Source organism: Salvelinus fontinalis, chromosome 36 (assembly GCF_029448725.1).
Source record: "Salvelinus fontinalis isolate EN_2023a chromosome 36, ASM2944872v1, whole genome shotgun sequence".
Classification (NCBI taxonomy): Eukaryota; Metazoa; Chordata; class Actinopteri; order Salmoniformes; family Salmonidae; genus Salvelinus; species Salvelinus fontinalis.
In genome coordinates this window covers 30,044,060-30,059,170 of record NC_074700.1, presented here as the reverse complement: position 1 = coordinate 30,059,170, position 15,111 = coordinate 30,044,060, and the positions used below count along the sequence as shown (strand labels likewise).

Sequence of the window (15,111 nt, the reverse complement as noted above, 5' to 3'; positions counted from 1 at the left end):
ACTACGTGTTGACAAACATTGGTTATCATAACTATAGGATGATCTGAGATAATCAATTATTTTATGAATTTATGAGAAATACTCTTGGACAAATGGAATTTATTTTATTTAATGTATCAATTACAACAGCCCGGCCATTATGTTATCACCTTGCGAGACCATTATGTCATCACCTTAGAGACCATTATGTCATCACCTTGAGAGACATTTCAAATCCAACAACCAGATAGATATTCATGTTTCTAATGAAGGGAAAAATTAAACAGACTTTGTACAGCAGAACTGTGAATTTTCTACAATACTCTGTACTGTTTGATCTAGGGGTGCACGATATAATCGGTGAGCATATCGGAATCGGCCAATATTAGCTAAAAATGCCAACATCGGCCCGATGTCTAGTTTAACGCCGGTGTGTAAAACCGATGTCAAAGCTGACGTGCGTACCGATATAACGTAGGTAGATGATATAATGACGCCACGAAAAATACAGCGCTACACCAAAAACAAAAACAGAAAAATACTAAACACACACTTCCAACAACTAAACAAGTTGAAGTCCAGCAGTCATTTGAAAGAGTAAGAAAATTTCAGCGAGACAACTCAAAGGTGAAATCCATTAACGCCAAGATAATGGAATTCATTGCCTTTGACAATCAACCGTCCTCTGTCGTGGATGATGTTGGCTTTCGCCGACTGGTCGAGCCCCGGGTACACGCTATTTTTCAGATGTTGCCCTACCAGAGTTACACAGTATTGTTGAAATGTACATCTATGAGCGTCACTGCTTTTAGCTTCACGGCTGACATTTGGACCAGCGATGTCAGCCCCATGAGCCTGCTGAGACTGACAGCACAGTGGGTCGATGAGGATTTCGTCCTGAGAAAAGCCGTACTGCTACCTCAAGAATGTCCTGGTTGTCATACCGCTGCTGCCATTTCAATGGCATTTGAGAACATGTTTGAAACTTGGAAACATGAACACACTCCTAGCTCCATTGGAACAACTGACTGGAGAAATAAGCTCATCAACTGCGTCTGCAGCAGACGTGATACCCCCCTCTGTCATGGCATTTAAACGCTCAACAAAACTGCCAACACAGACCGTGGGGTCAAAACTTGTAAAAGTCCTCTACTAGAGGCTGTGAACAAGGGATTCGGTGGCATTCTCTCTGAGCCTCTTTACTGTGTTGCCACTACGCTTGATGCTAGGTACAAGGACCGCTACCTCGATGCAGACAAGAAACAGGGTTTACATGAAATGTTACAGACACAGCTGGACAAGATGGAAACGGACACAGTGACATTGCGCACCGAAGAAGAGAGGCCACGGACAGACAGTTGAAACTACACTTCAGTAGTTTCATTCTCTTCTCTCAGCCAATCATCAGTAATTTGTGTAAGTGCTGTGCTTGTTGAATGTCCTTTATAAGCATGCTAATGTAAATGCCAACAAAATAACTTTTTGGTCAGTGTGGTGTGTGTAACCTTTATTTAACTAGGCAAGTCAGTTAAGAACAAATTCTTATTCACAATGACGGCCTACCCCGGCCAAACCAGGATGACGCTGGGTCAATTGTGCACCGCTCTATGGGACTCCCAATCACGGCCGGATGTGATACAACCTGGATTCGAACCGGGGACTATAGTGACGCCTCTTGCACAGAGATGCAGTGCCTTAGACCACTGAGTCCATGTGTATGTGTGTGTGTTAACTCTAACTGTACTAGAATGCTTGAAAGTCCGCAAAAAAATTGTAATATCGGTTATCGGCATCGGCCAAAAATGTCATATCGGTGCACCCCTAGTTTGATCATTACCTCATCATTCAAATCAAACTTTATTTACATACAATGTTTTATGACAGTAAATCCATCAGAGATCTATTTGCCAGTTTAGGCATGGTTAGGCTCTGCTTGACACCGACACGTCTCCTGTGTGAGTCCGTATATGTGCAATTAGGTGTTCCTTGCGAATGAAGCCTTTACCGCAGTCACCACAGCTAAATGGTTTCTCTCCTGTGTGAGTCAGTATGTGTCTCCTTAGGTCACCTTTCTGATTGAAGCTTTTACAGCAAAAATGACAGCTGAATGGTTTCTCTCCTCTGTGAATGCGTATATGTCTGGTCAAGTGCTCCTTGCGATTGAAGCGTTTCCCACAGTCACCACAGCAGAAAGGTTTCTCCCCTGTGTGAATCTTCATGTGCATGGACAGATTTCCCTTTTGTTTGAAGGTCTTGCCACAAAAGGGGCAGATGCAGGGTTCCCCCATTGGTGCGTTGTGATCAAATGGTGGTCTGATGTCAAGCCCTACTGGGTCGCTGCTTATGGCTGAGCTGTGGCTGGAGGCATTGTTACGATTATATGGAAGGTCACAGGGAATGTCGAGACCCTTTAAGTGGGTCACAGTGCCAAAAGATTTGAGATCCACTGGTTTAGAGTGACTCTCTCTGTTCTCCACAGTCTGGGTTTGGGGAAGAGTCAAGGACCAAAGTGGGTCCTCCTGATCACATTCACTTTTCACACAGGAAGGAGTGAATATGAATTCTATATCAGGCTCCAGCCCTTGAAGCTGTTCTTCCTCCTGACTGGTCCTGAGTTCCTCCTCTTCGTCTATAATCAGTGTGGGCTCTGGGTCCTCCTGTCCCAGACTGGGGCTCCACTCCTGCTCACAGTGCTGCTGCTCAGGGGTAACCTCCTCTTCAGAGACAGAGAGCTGCAGGGAGTCTGGAGGGAAGGAGAGGAGGAGCAGAGGTTATCTGAAGTGCCTTCAGAAAGTATTCACACTTTTCCCCAAATTTTTTGTGTGTTACAGACGGAATTTAAAATGGATTAAATTGAGATTTTGTGTGGCACACAATACCCCATAATGTCAAAGTGGATGTTTTTAAACAAATTAATTAGAATTGAAGAGCTGAAATATCGATATTTATTCAACCCCTTTGTTACGGCAAAACTAAATAGGTTCAGGAGTAAAGATGTGCTTCACAAGTCACAAAAGTTGCATGGACTCCCTTTGTGCAGTAATAGTGTTTAACATGATTCTTAAAGGACTACCTCATCTCTGTGCCCCACACATACAATTATCTGTAAGGTTCCCTCAGCCGAGCAGTGAATTTCAAACACTGATTCAACCACAAAGACCAGGAAGGTTTTCCAAAGCTAAGCAAAGAAGGGCACCTATTGGTAAATGAGTAAAACATTTTAAAAAGCAGATATTGAATATCCCTTTCAGCATGGTGAATTTATTAATTACACTTTGGATGGTGTATCAATACACCCAGTCACTACAAAGATACAGGCGTCCTTCCTAACTCAGTTGCCGGAGAGGAAGGAAACCACTTAGGGATTTAACCATGAGGCCAATGGTGACTTTAAAACAGCTACAGAGTTTAATGGCTGTGATAGGAAAAAAACTGAAGATGGATCAACAGCACTGTAGCTACTCCACAATACTAACATAATTGACAGAGCGAAAAGAAGAAAGCCTGTACAGAATACAAATATTCAGAAACATGCATCCTGTTTGCAATAAAGCACTAAAGTAAAACTGCAAAAAATGAGGCATAGAAATTAACTTTATGTCCTTAATACAAAGCGTTATGTTTGGAGCAAATCCAACACAACACATCACTCTTCATATTTTCAAGCACGGTGGTGGTGGCATCATGTTATGGGCATGCTTGTCATCTGCAATGACTAGGGAGTTTTTTAGGATAAAAATAAATGGAATAGAGCTAAGCACAGGCAAAATCCTAGAGGAAAACCTGGTTCAGTCTGCTTTCCACCAGACACTGGGAGACGAATGCACCTTTCAGCAGGACAATAACCTGAAACACTTGCAAATCTGTGGCAAGATTTGAAAATGGCTGTCTAGCAACTATCAAATTTATAGAGTTTGAATACTTAAAAAAAGAATAATGTGCAAATATTGTACAATCCAGGTGTGCAAAGCTCTTAGAGACTTACCCAGAAAGCCTCTCAGCTGTAATCGCCTCCAAATGTGGTCCTAACATGTATTGACTCAGGGGTGTGAATACTTATGTAAATGAGATTTGTTTCATTTTTAAATTTAAATTAAAAAAACATTTCTAAAAACATGTTTTCATTGTGTGTAGATGGGTGAAGGCACTGTATATACCACATAATTAATTAGAACACTTGAATCATACATTTGAACTATACATTTATAAGAGCTATACAGCCTAGCCGATAGCTAGGGCCATCTTCTAGACAGAGACTGTATTCTATACAGCCTAGCAGATAGCTAGGGCCAGCTTCTAGACAGAGACTGTATTCTATACAGCCTAGCAGATAGCTAGGGCCAGCTTCTAGACAGAGACTGTATTCTATACAGCCTAGCAGATAGCTAGGGCCAGCTTCTAGACAGAGACTGTATTCTATACTGGCTAGCAGATAGCTAGGGCCAGCTTCTAGACAGAGACTGTATTCTATACAGCCAAGCAGATAGCGAGGGCCAGCTTCTAGACAGAGACTGTATCTCGGTCTAGCAGTATAACACTAGCCCACTGTGGGATTTATTTACCATCCTGTGTCTGTGCCTGTTTGGCAACGCTTTTCCCCCGTTGGAGGGTATATCTGTGGTTGATGGACGTTTCTGATAAGGAAAGTGTAGGTTTTATTGCCGAGTGGTGCCCAGGAAATAATTAATTATTAGATGCTAACACACCCCTCTCCCCTCCTCCAAACCAAAACCAAACATGGATGTTAATGTTTACACTAGGGTTGCAAAGGGTCGGAAACTTTCCAGAAATTTTCCATGGGGAGTTAAGCCCGGGAATTTGGGGAATATTGCTTAATTTCATCAAAAAGTGAGCTTATAACAGTGAACCTTTTTTTTGTGGGATACACAAGGCAATTCTAGATCTTGTGGCATATTTTGGTTAAACAATCCCCAATTCAATGGAATTGCAACCCTCTGCATGCACATTGCATACTTCCATCACATGTACAGCTGATTCTCAAGATCTTGCACACTAATGAGATGCTATTGAGCCCACACTACTGCACTGTCTGAGCCAAGGACTACGTGCTTTCTGGTAAGTTTTGATTACAATACTGGGTGGGGTGAATATATTTTATATGACATACCTTATTTTTTGTTAACTAGTAAATAGTAGCCTACAGCAAAGTGTGTTTAAGTCATTTCTAACTTGTTAACAATTTCTGCTTGTTAGTTTTTGCTACCATGTGGGTTTTAGCTTGCTTGAGCCATACATGTTTCATTTTAAAACATTTATCTGTATTTACCTATACATGGAAAAAATGTTACTCCTTTTTCCTAATCTTTACAGGAAAATGGCACAGGCACTATCTAATGTGTGGAGACATTTGACTGCAGCTAATGTAGATGGAAAAGCTGTGTACATTTGCAAATACTGTGCCAAATCATATGTGAAGAATGCAACAAAGATGTAGAATCATCTGGCCAAGTGCATAAAGTTCCCCAGCACTCACAACAAGCAACTTCTGACAAAAGTCCCTCTACTTCTATTCGAGGTGAAATGATGAATCAGACACCTTATCGATAGCAACAGCTCATGGTCCTCCTAGAATCAGAAGTTTTTTTGACTCAATGGAGGAACGTAGTCAGAGAAATGCTGATGAATATCTTGCTTGAGCTGTGTATGCAACTGGTTCACCAGATTTCAGAATCTTCTTCACCCAGCATACACCCCTCCAACCAGACATGCTTTATCTACTAATTTGCTGGATGCAGAGTTCAGAGTTCAAGTGAAGGTCAAGCAAATCATAGAGAAAGCAGACTGTATTGCAATCATCTCTGATGGGTGGTCTAATGTTCATGGAAAAGTAATAATTAACTACATCTCCACCCCTTAACCAGTTTTCTACAAGAGCACAGACACAAGGGACAACACACACCGGTCTCTACATTGCAGATGAGCTGAAGGCCGTCAATGACCTTGGACCACAGAAGGTATTTGCACTGGTGACAGACAATGCTGCGAACATGAAGGCTGCTTGGTCTAAAGTGGAGGAGTCCTACCATCACATCAAATCATTGGCTGTGCTGCTCAAGCATTGAAGAGAGCCAAGGAAATGGTCTGGTATGTGAAGGGTCATCAGGTTATAGCAGCAATCTACCTCACCAAGCAAAGTGAGAAGAATAAGAGCACCACATTGATGCTGCCCAGCAACACCCGTTGGGGTGGTGTTGTCATCATGTTTGACAGTCTCCTGGAGGGGAAGGAGTCTCTCCAAGAAATGGCCATATCACAGTCTGCCGATATGGACAGCCCCATCAAGAGGATCCTCCTGGATGATGTATTTTGGGAGAGAGTGGTAAGCAGCCTGAAACTCCTGAAACCTATAGCAGTAGCCATTGAATGGATTGAGGGAAACAATGCCATCCTGTCTGATGTTCAGACTCTGCTTGCAGATGTAAGAGAAGAAATCCGTACTGCCCTGCCCACTGCACTGTTGCTCTAAGCAGAGGAACTGCAGTTCTGAAATACATGAAAAGGCGTAAAGACTTCTGCCTGAAGTTGTTGGACCCCAAGTATGCTGGCAAGAGCATCCTATCTGGTGCTGAAATCAACAAGGCCTATGGTGTCATCACTACCGTGTCTCGCCACCTTGGCCTGGATGAGGGCAAGGTTCTTGGCAGTCTGGCGAAGTACACTTTCAAGCAAGGGCTTTGGGATGGAGATGCAATATGGCAGTCGTGCCAACATATCTCATCAGCCACCTGGTGGAAGGGACTTTGTGGATCTGAGGCTCTTTCCCCTGTTGCCAACATCATCCTCCAGATCCCACCAACATCAGAGCGCAATTGGTCCTTGTGTGCGGACACACACACCAAAGCACGCAACAGGCTGACCAATACAAGGGTTGAAAAATTGGTGGCCATCCGGGCAAATTTGAGTTTTTTTGAGCCTGACAACGAGCCATCCTCAACTAGGTTGGAAAGTGACAGTGAAGATGAGGCCTCAGAGTCTGATGTTCAAGAGGTGGACATTGAGGAAGTCCAGGGAGAAGACATGGAAGCCTGAGAGGAAGACAACCAAAGCTTTAGTTTCTAGACTATCATTTTACAGATGTATGTTGAAAACGTTTTTGGGAGACGTGATGTATCATTCGGGATAATTCAATATTCCCTTTCTTTTGTTGTTCAGTGAAATCATCCCATGTGAAGAGTCAACTCATTTAATTACAGTTAAATTCTAAAAATAAAAAATAGTATTTATTTATTGCTATTGGAAGGATTTAATCATTTGCAATTATGTCTATTTATGAAAAGGTAAAAGGTTTATTTTTCTGTCTCCATATGATATGATAAATATATCCAATGCAAAAAACATCTACATTTAAATGGTAATAATATTATTTGGAAATATATTTCCCATTAATTCCCGTTAATTCACATGGAAAGTTTTCTCTGTATATTCCCCAAAATGTGCAATCCTAGTTTGCGCCCACTCTCTTCGTTCTACTTCCTGTCTGAAGCAAATACAATGTCTGTCTAGAAGTTGGGCTAAGTTATGCCCTTGCCTATATCCCATTTCAATCAGCTTTTTGTGACAAAGACAACTATTTAATCATGCCCAGTTAATGTGGTAATAGTGGCTATTCTTTTAACCTTGAGGAATATTTTTTTTATCATAGTCCAATGGTTTACTCAATTATTCAAATGTTTCATGACTTTGTCAATCAACTTGTTCTTCATGAATCTTAATTATTGTTTAATGTTTCTGTATCAATATGGACTTTGTAAAAAAAAAAAAGTCCATTGGAGTCATTTTGACCCCAGCCAAAACATCTAATTCCACCTATAGTAATTTTAGAAATAGGACCTTAATTTGACTCCAGGTTTCTCTGGAGACATAATTACAAGGTTATCCATACCACCAGAGGGAGGAGGGGACCTGTATTAGGGATTTTTTTACCAGATAGACAAATCATCAGCAGATAAATAAACAAGAGTATTCAAAACATTAAGAACACCTTCCTAATATTGAGGAGAGGAGCCAGGTTAAATAAGGATTTTTAAGCCTTGAGGCAATTGAGACATGGATTGTGTATGTGTGCCATTCAGAGGGTGAATGGGCAAGACAAAATATTGAAGTGCCTTTGAACAGGGTATGGTAGTAGGTGCCCGGCGCACTGGTTTGAGTGCGTCAAGAACTGCAACACTGCTGGGGTTTTTCACACTCAACAGTTTCCCGTGTGTATCAAAAATAGTCCACCACCCAAAGGACAAAGCCAATTTGACACAACTGTGAGAAGCATTGGAGTCAACATGGGCCAGCATCCCTGTGGAACTCTTTAGACACTTTGTAGAGCCCATGTCCCGACGAATTGAAACTGTTCTGAAGGCAAAAGGGGGGGTGCAACTCAATATTGCAAGGTGTTCCTAATGTTTTGTACACTCAGTGTAACTATATACAGTATGCATATGGTGGTGTGTAGAGACAGTATGGACATTCTTTTGGAGAGATTGGAAACCCAAATTGTTCTACATGGACAAGTTCTGGCCTGGTTTAGATATTATCTGTCGGAAAGATATCAGTTTGTCTCTGTGGATGGTTTGTCCTCTGACAAATCAACTGTAAATTTTGGTGTTCCTCAAGGTTCCGTTTTAGGACCACTATTGTTTTCACTATATATTTTACCTCTTGGTGATGTCATTCAGAAACATAATGTTAACTTTCACTGCTATGCGGATGACACACAGCTGTACATTTCGATGAAACATGGTGAAGCCCCAAAATGGCCCTCGCTGGAAGCCTGTTTTTCAGACATAAGGAAGTGGATGGCTGCAAATGTTCTACTTTTAAACTCGGACAAAACAGAGATGCTTGTTCTTGGTCCCAAGAAACAAAGAGATCTTCTGTTGAATCTGACAATTAATCTTGATGGTTGTACAGTCTTCTCAAATAAAACTGTGAAGGACCTCGGCGTTACTCTGGACCCTGATCTCTCTTTTTGACGAACATATCAAGACTGTTTCAAGGACAGCTTTTTTCCATCTACGTAACATTGCGAAAATCAGAAACTTTCTGACCAAAAATGATGCAGAAAAATGTATCCATGCTTTTGTCACTTCTAGGTTAACTACTACAATGCTCTACTTTCCGGCTAAGGCACTAAATAAACTTCAGTTAGTGCTAAACACGGCTGCTAGAATCTTGACTAGAACCAACAAATTTGATCATATTACTCCAGTGCTAGCCTCTCTACACTGGCTTCCTGTTAACTTCTTGAGAATACAGGGGGTGCTGTTTCGCATTAGCATAATTGCCTCTACAGATTAAACTGCCTCTTATTCAATTATTGCTGTTACTATATGCATATAACCATATACCATTGGATAGAAAACAAGCTATGGTTTCTAAAACCGTTCCAATTTTGTCTCTGAGTGAAACACAGGTCATTTCACAGCACTTTCCCTGAGCCAGAAGAAGAATGTGTATGCTCGCTTCAACGCTCTGCCTATATATGGTCATGCCACCTATGACCCGAAACACACTTCATTCTTCTTCCTCTGGGTGTCAGGAAGTTGTCAGAGGAGAAATTTTTTGTTTATCTTGTACTGACGTGAAATAAGACCTATTTCTTTAGCGTGACCGACAACTTCCGGTTTTCTGAGACGCGCGTTTTAGAGGTGCCATTGTCTTTTGTTATGCTGACGTTACGGATGAAAACTATCTCCGTCTCGAAGTTTGTTTGATACATGTGACCATATCACCGTAATGTATGTTTTTTCAATATAGTTTAATCAGATTATTAGAATTTTTTCGGGAGTTTTGCCGTGTTCCGTTCTTTGAGTTTTTTAACTTTGGACAGGGACCGTGCCAGTCGACCAGTACCCAGGCTAAATGAAGAGGGGAAGTTGCCATTGTGAATGGATTGAACGACTCATCAGGACTAAGGACACCTTGATCAACATTCTGATGAAAGATCAGCAATAGTAAGACCCAATTTACGATGTTATTTCATATATCTGTCGTGCATGTGAACTGGTCGGGCGCGTCCAGCTGGTTCTGGCTGGCCTGGTTATGCTAATTTAGCGCTACATTTTGTTTTCGCTATAAAACATTTAAAAAATCTGAAATATTGTTTGGATTCACCAGATGTTGGGCTTTCAATGTCTGTACGCTGTGTATTTTTTCTGAAATGTTTTAAGACAAGTAATTAGTTATATAACGTTGGTCTCTGTAATTGTTCTAGCTGCATCAGCACTATATCAGATTGCAGCTGCAATGTAGAACTGTGATTTATACCTGAAAAATGCACATTTAAAAAAAAAAAACTATGCTATACCATAAATATGTTATCAGACTGTCATCTTATGAATTTGTTTGTTGGTTAGTGGCTATCAATATCTTAGTTTAGCCGAATTGGTGATAGCACCTGATGGAGTAAGAAACTGTTGGAGTAAGAAAATGGTGTCTTTTGCTAACGTGTTTAGCTAATAGATTTACATATTGTGTCTTCCCTGTAAAACATTTAAAAAATCTGAAATGGTGGTTTTATTCACAAGATCTGTGTCTTTCATTGGGTGTCTTGGACTTGTGATTTAATGATATTTAGATGCTACTATTTAATTGTGACGCTATGCTAGCGATGCTAATCAGTGTGGGGGGGGTGGGGGGTGCTCCCGGATCCGGGTTAGGTACTCTGTAGAGGTTTTAAGGCAAGGGCTGATTTCAAGGTTTTACTGCTAACCTACAAAGCATTACATGGGTTTGCTCCTACCAATCTTTCCGATTTGGTCCTGCCGTACATACCTACACGTACGCTACGGTCACAAGACGTAGGCCTCCTAACTGTCCCTAGAATTTCTAAGCAAACAGCTGGAGGCAGGGCTTTTTCCTATAGAGCTCCATTTTTATGGAATGGTCTGCCTACCCATGTGAGAGACGCAGACTCGGTCTCGACCTTTAAATCTATATTGAAGACTCATCTCATCAGTAGGTCCTACGACTGAATGTAGTCTGGCCCAGGAGTGTGAAGGTGAACGGAAAGGCACTGGAGCAACGAACCGCCCTTGCTATCTCTGCCTGGCCGGTTCCCCTCTCTCCACTGGGACTCTCTGCCTCTAACCCTATTACAGGGGCTGAGTCACTGGCTTACTGGTGCTCTTCCATGCCGTCTCTAGGAGGGGTGCGTCACTTGAGTGGGTTGAGTCACTGACGTGATCTTCCTGTCTGGGTTGGTGCCCCCCCCACTGTGCCGTGGCGTAGATCTTTGTGGGCTATACTCAGCCTTGTCTCAGGATGGTAAGTTGGTGGTTGAAGATATCCCTCTAGTGGTGTGGGGGCTGTGCTTTGGCAAAGTGGGTGGGGTAATATCCTGCCTGTTTGGCCCTGTCCGGGGGTATCGTCGGACGGGGCCACAGTGTCTCCCGACCCCTCCTGTCTCAGCCTCCAGTATTTAATGTGTCGGGGGGCTAGGGTCAGGGTCCTCTCTAGGTTCTGGCCTTTCTAGGGAGTTTTTCCTAGCCACCGTGCTTCTACTCCTGCATTGCTTGCTGTTTGGGGTTTTAGGCTGGGTTTCTGTACAGCACTTTAAGATATCAGCTGATGTAAGAATACATTTGATTTGAATAGTGTCATCTACACACCATACGCCATCACACACATGCACACAATACGCCATCACACACACGCACACAATACGCCATAATGATAATGTGAAAACATGTTTTTCGAAATGTTTGTTAATATATACAGAAATGTATCTAATTTACATAAGTATGTACATGAGTCAATACATGTTAAAATCACCTTTGGAGTCGATTACAGCTGTGAGTCTTTCTGGGTAAGTCTAAGAGCTTTGCACACATGGATTGAACAATAGTTCAAAATATTACAATATTTCAACAAAATTAAGTTCTGTCAAGTTGGTTGTTGCTCATTGCTAGACAGCCATTTTCAAGTCTTGACATAGATTTTCAAGCCGATCTAAGTAAAAACAGTAACTTATGCCACTCAGGTACATTCAATACAGTCTTGGTAAGCAACTCCAGTGTATATTTGGCCTTGTGTTTTAGGTTATTGTCCTGCTGAAAGGTTCATTTGTATCCCAGTGTCTGTAGGAAAGCAGACAACCAGGTTGTAAATAAGAAACGAGGCTGCATTACACACGGTAATGGATATTCCCACCCTGAGCCCCGGCCTGCTCTGCTCTTGCTGATAAAAACAGTTTTACTGTGCTTAACCAATGGCTGTGCTGTGTAAACCTACAGTGGAAGGTCGGGAATAGAGTCTAAGGCTTCTTCCAGATTCCTGTTGTTGATTGATTAGGCCTAGTTCCAAAAAATTCCTCTGTGTAATCACAGCATTTGGAGATATTTTAACAAAACAATTTTGTGGTAAGTTGACCTAGTTTTTTGACACTTTGAAAAAGTTGTAGACATATTCCAATGAAGTTTGATCTATAATTGTTTTTTAAATATACACGTAGGAAACCCTTAACATAAATAATCCACTTGTTTAGAGAGAAAATGTTAGATCATTTTTGAGTAAAGTAGTAATATGTTGGATGAGTGTGTTTGGGGCAACCCCCCCCCGGGACTGGTTACCTCTTTATGGTTATGAATGTGTTTCTACCTGTCATCTAGACAATGACCAGTGTATGCTAACTTGCTAGCTAGCAACTTCACTAGCAGTAAATGCTAGCCAGATAGTTAGCTAGCAACCTTACTACCAGATCGTCTGAGGTAAAATACAGTAAAAAGATAATGTAACTGAATTGCAGTTGAAATGTTTCCACTAGCTAGCTATGTTTTTAAGAGAGAGCTTTTCAATTGGCATCTCTCCCCGTTTTCAGTCACAGGTGGGGACTGAATTAGGTGTGAGCAGTGCAGGAGGTGGGCTCATGAGTTGTGCTCCAATTTGACTGGGGATAGCTTTATTTGTGACCATGTAAATGTGATATTTCTTATTTTTTGTAAAGCACCACTCATTTGAAGGGGGGGTGTAACTAAAAAAAGTGTCAACTGTAACCGTAGCCATTTATTTCCCTTAATAGTTTATTCACCTAAGCGTGACCTTCATCCACATACTACCCCCCCCAAACATTGCTTTTATTGTGTCAGCAATTAGACATTGTTCTTAGGGGGTCTAGTTACACCCTAGCACCCTACCATGCTGCCTCGTTTACAAGATGTCACAATGGTGCAGATTACTGTTCGAATTTGAGGTCACTCTACCCTCCCCGCTTTCGCATGATGACGTTATTAGCCCACACAGCTACAAGGGTCCACTTTCATGCCAGGTTTAAGACCTCATATTGAAACCCATAGAGACCCTAACTGATGTAATATATCATCTTCCAATTATCAACTTCGGTTTAGAGACAAGCTTCATGAAACCTGTAAACAAGGGCGGCTCCATTTACCCCACTCTGCTCTAGGCGGTAATATCTCTCTAGGAGCTGATCTGATACGTCGTCAGTATTGTGAAATAATTAAATATTAAAGTAAGATTTGAATAGAGAAAGCTGATCTGAGAGCAGGGCTGACTTTCTTTCGATCCTATATGTAGTCCTATCGACACGCACTCCAACGACGCACTAGTGAATGTTCTCTCTGCTTGGTGTTTTTGGAAACGTATGTGACATCTTCGGCCGTTTTAGGAAGGTTGTCACAAGTTACCACATCCACAAAGTCATAAACCCCGCCCATTTCTTCAATTTCTCTTCTTAAAACGTTATTTTAAACCTAACCTTAACCACAGTGCTAACCTTATGCCTAACCTTAACTGAAGACCAAAAATTAAATGTTGGTTTTCATGAATTTTTACGATATAGCCAATTTTGACTTTGTGGCTGTGGTAACTAGTAGAAACCTTATAGGAACGATGCATCTTAAAAACACTCGTATGCTTAAATTCCATCGCTATTGCAAAACCAGGCCTTCAACTACAGCTAGCTATCAGTAGATCTACATACTAACCTATTCTACATAGTTTTATCTCCGGTGTGATTCGATTCCGCAGCAGTCTCCGTAGCCGATCGTTCTCCTCCTGGTATTCCTCTACCGTTTTCTCAACTGCCCCAAAAATCTCCACAGCAGCCGCCGTTAAGCGCTCATTTAAAAACAAACGCAACAACTGTAGTTTAGACATTTCAGTCGAATGAGAGTTGGGTCGTCTATTCAGTTCAGTCAGTATGTCTTATTTTTACTCCACTAAATTATTGCCAAAACAAACTCGTTTCTAATCTTACTTCCGTGTTCTAGTCAAGGAATCTTACAAAATCGTTTGTTCTAGTGGCTGGCGAGCCCAGAAAAACACAACAGCGCCGCCAGCTGGATGGGAGTTGAATACTGTGCAAAGCAGTTTACAGACCAGTAGTACATTTACATTTAGGTCATTTAGCAGACGCTCTTATCCAGAGCGACTTACAAGTACATACATTCATACTTTTTTGTACTGGCCCCCCGTGGGAATCAAACCCACAACCCTGGCGTTGCAAGCGCCATGCTCCACCAACTGAGCTACACGGGACCGTTTTAGTAGTAAAGGAAAACGATAACTACACAGTAGCGGTGCGTGGGTAAGATCACATGGGAAGCCAATCCAGGGGAAAAAAAGAAGCCATATTACAATCTATGTGTGGTGATAATTGAGTTGTTTGCTCTATAACCTTTTAGTTCATACGCGTTGCGACCGTGGTATATAGGTCTAAATAAAGGCCAAGACAATAAGAAGACACAGTGGCAGAATAAATTCAACCACACCTATGTTTCATTAAAAAAACGAAGAGCAACCTGTGTTTGGTGAAGTCCTCAAAGAATATTGCATGTTACAAACAGTTACCTGACCTTCAGCATGGTCAAGCAAGTTAATGTTTCAGACATTTTCGGGCCACTAAACAACTATTGATTTAGAACCACAGTGTTACTGCAAGTTGCAAAGAAAACAGGAGCTGCCTGCACTATTCCAGCACCATTTCAACTACACTTACAGTGACAACTAAAAGAAAACAAAAACGATTTAGTCCAATCAACGTAAGCTAAATATGATGTGGCTGTCCATGATATTGATTTCTGTGTGTGTGCGTGTAAGTAGAAAAAACATGTTGACTCACCCTACTTGCAGAGAAAAGCCAATATCATCCTCCTCTTT

General features: G+C 41.6%; 1 protein-coding gene across 1 annotated transcript; it reads right to left on the bottom strand.

The window, feature by feature from the left end:
- Positions 1–82: 82 nt before the first annotated feature.
- LOC129835589 (zinc finger protein 287-like) lies at positions 83–14,226 on the bottom strand. The gene is made up of 2 exons (XM_055901289.1): positions 13,938–14,226; positions 83–2,722 (listed from the first exon to the last, which is right to left on the bottom strand). The coding sequence occupies exons 1-2, from the start codon at positions 14,107–14,109 to the stop codon at positions 1,902–1,904; spliced, it is 993 nt and encodes a 330-aa protein (XP_055757264.1). The 5' UTR covers positions 14,110–14,226; the 3' UTR covers positions 83–1,901.
- Positions 14,227–15,111: the final 885 nt, after the last annotated feature.

Excerpts from the sequence above, each read along its gene's own strand:
- LOC129835589 (XM_055901289.1), bottom strand. The coding sequence starts at position 14,109 with ATGTCTAAACTACAGTTGTTGCGTTTGTTTTTAAATGAGCGCTTAACG. Across the intron at positions 2,723-13,937 it reads GATAAAACTATGTAGAATAG|ACTCCCTGCAGCTCTCTGTC; the intron begins GTTAGTATGTAG and ends CCTTCCCTCCAG.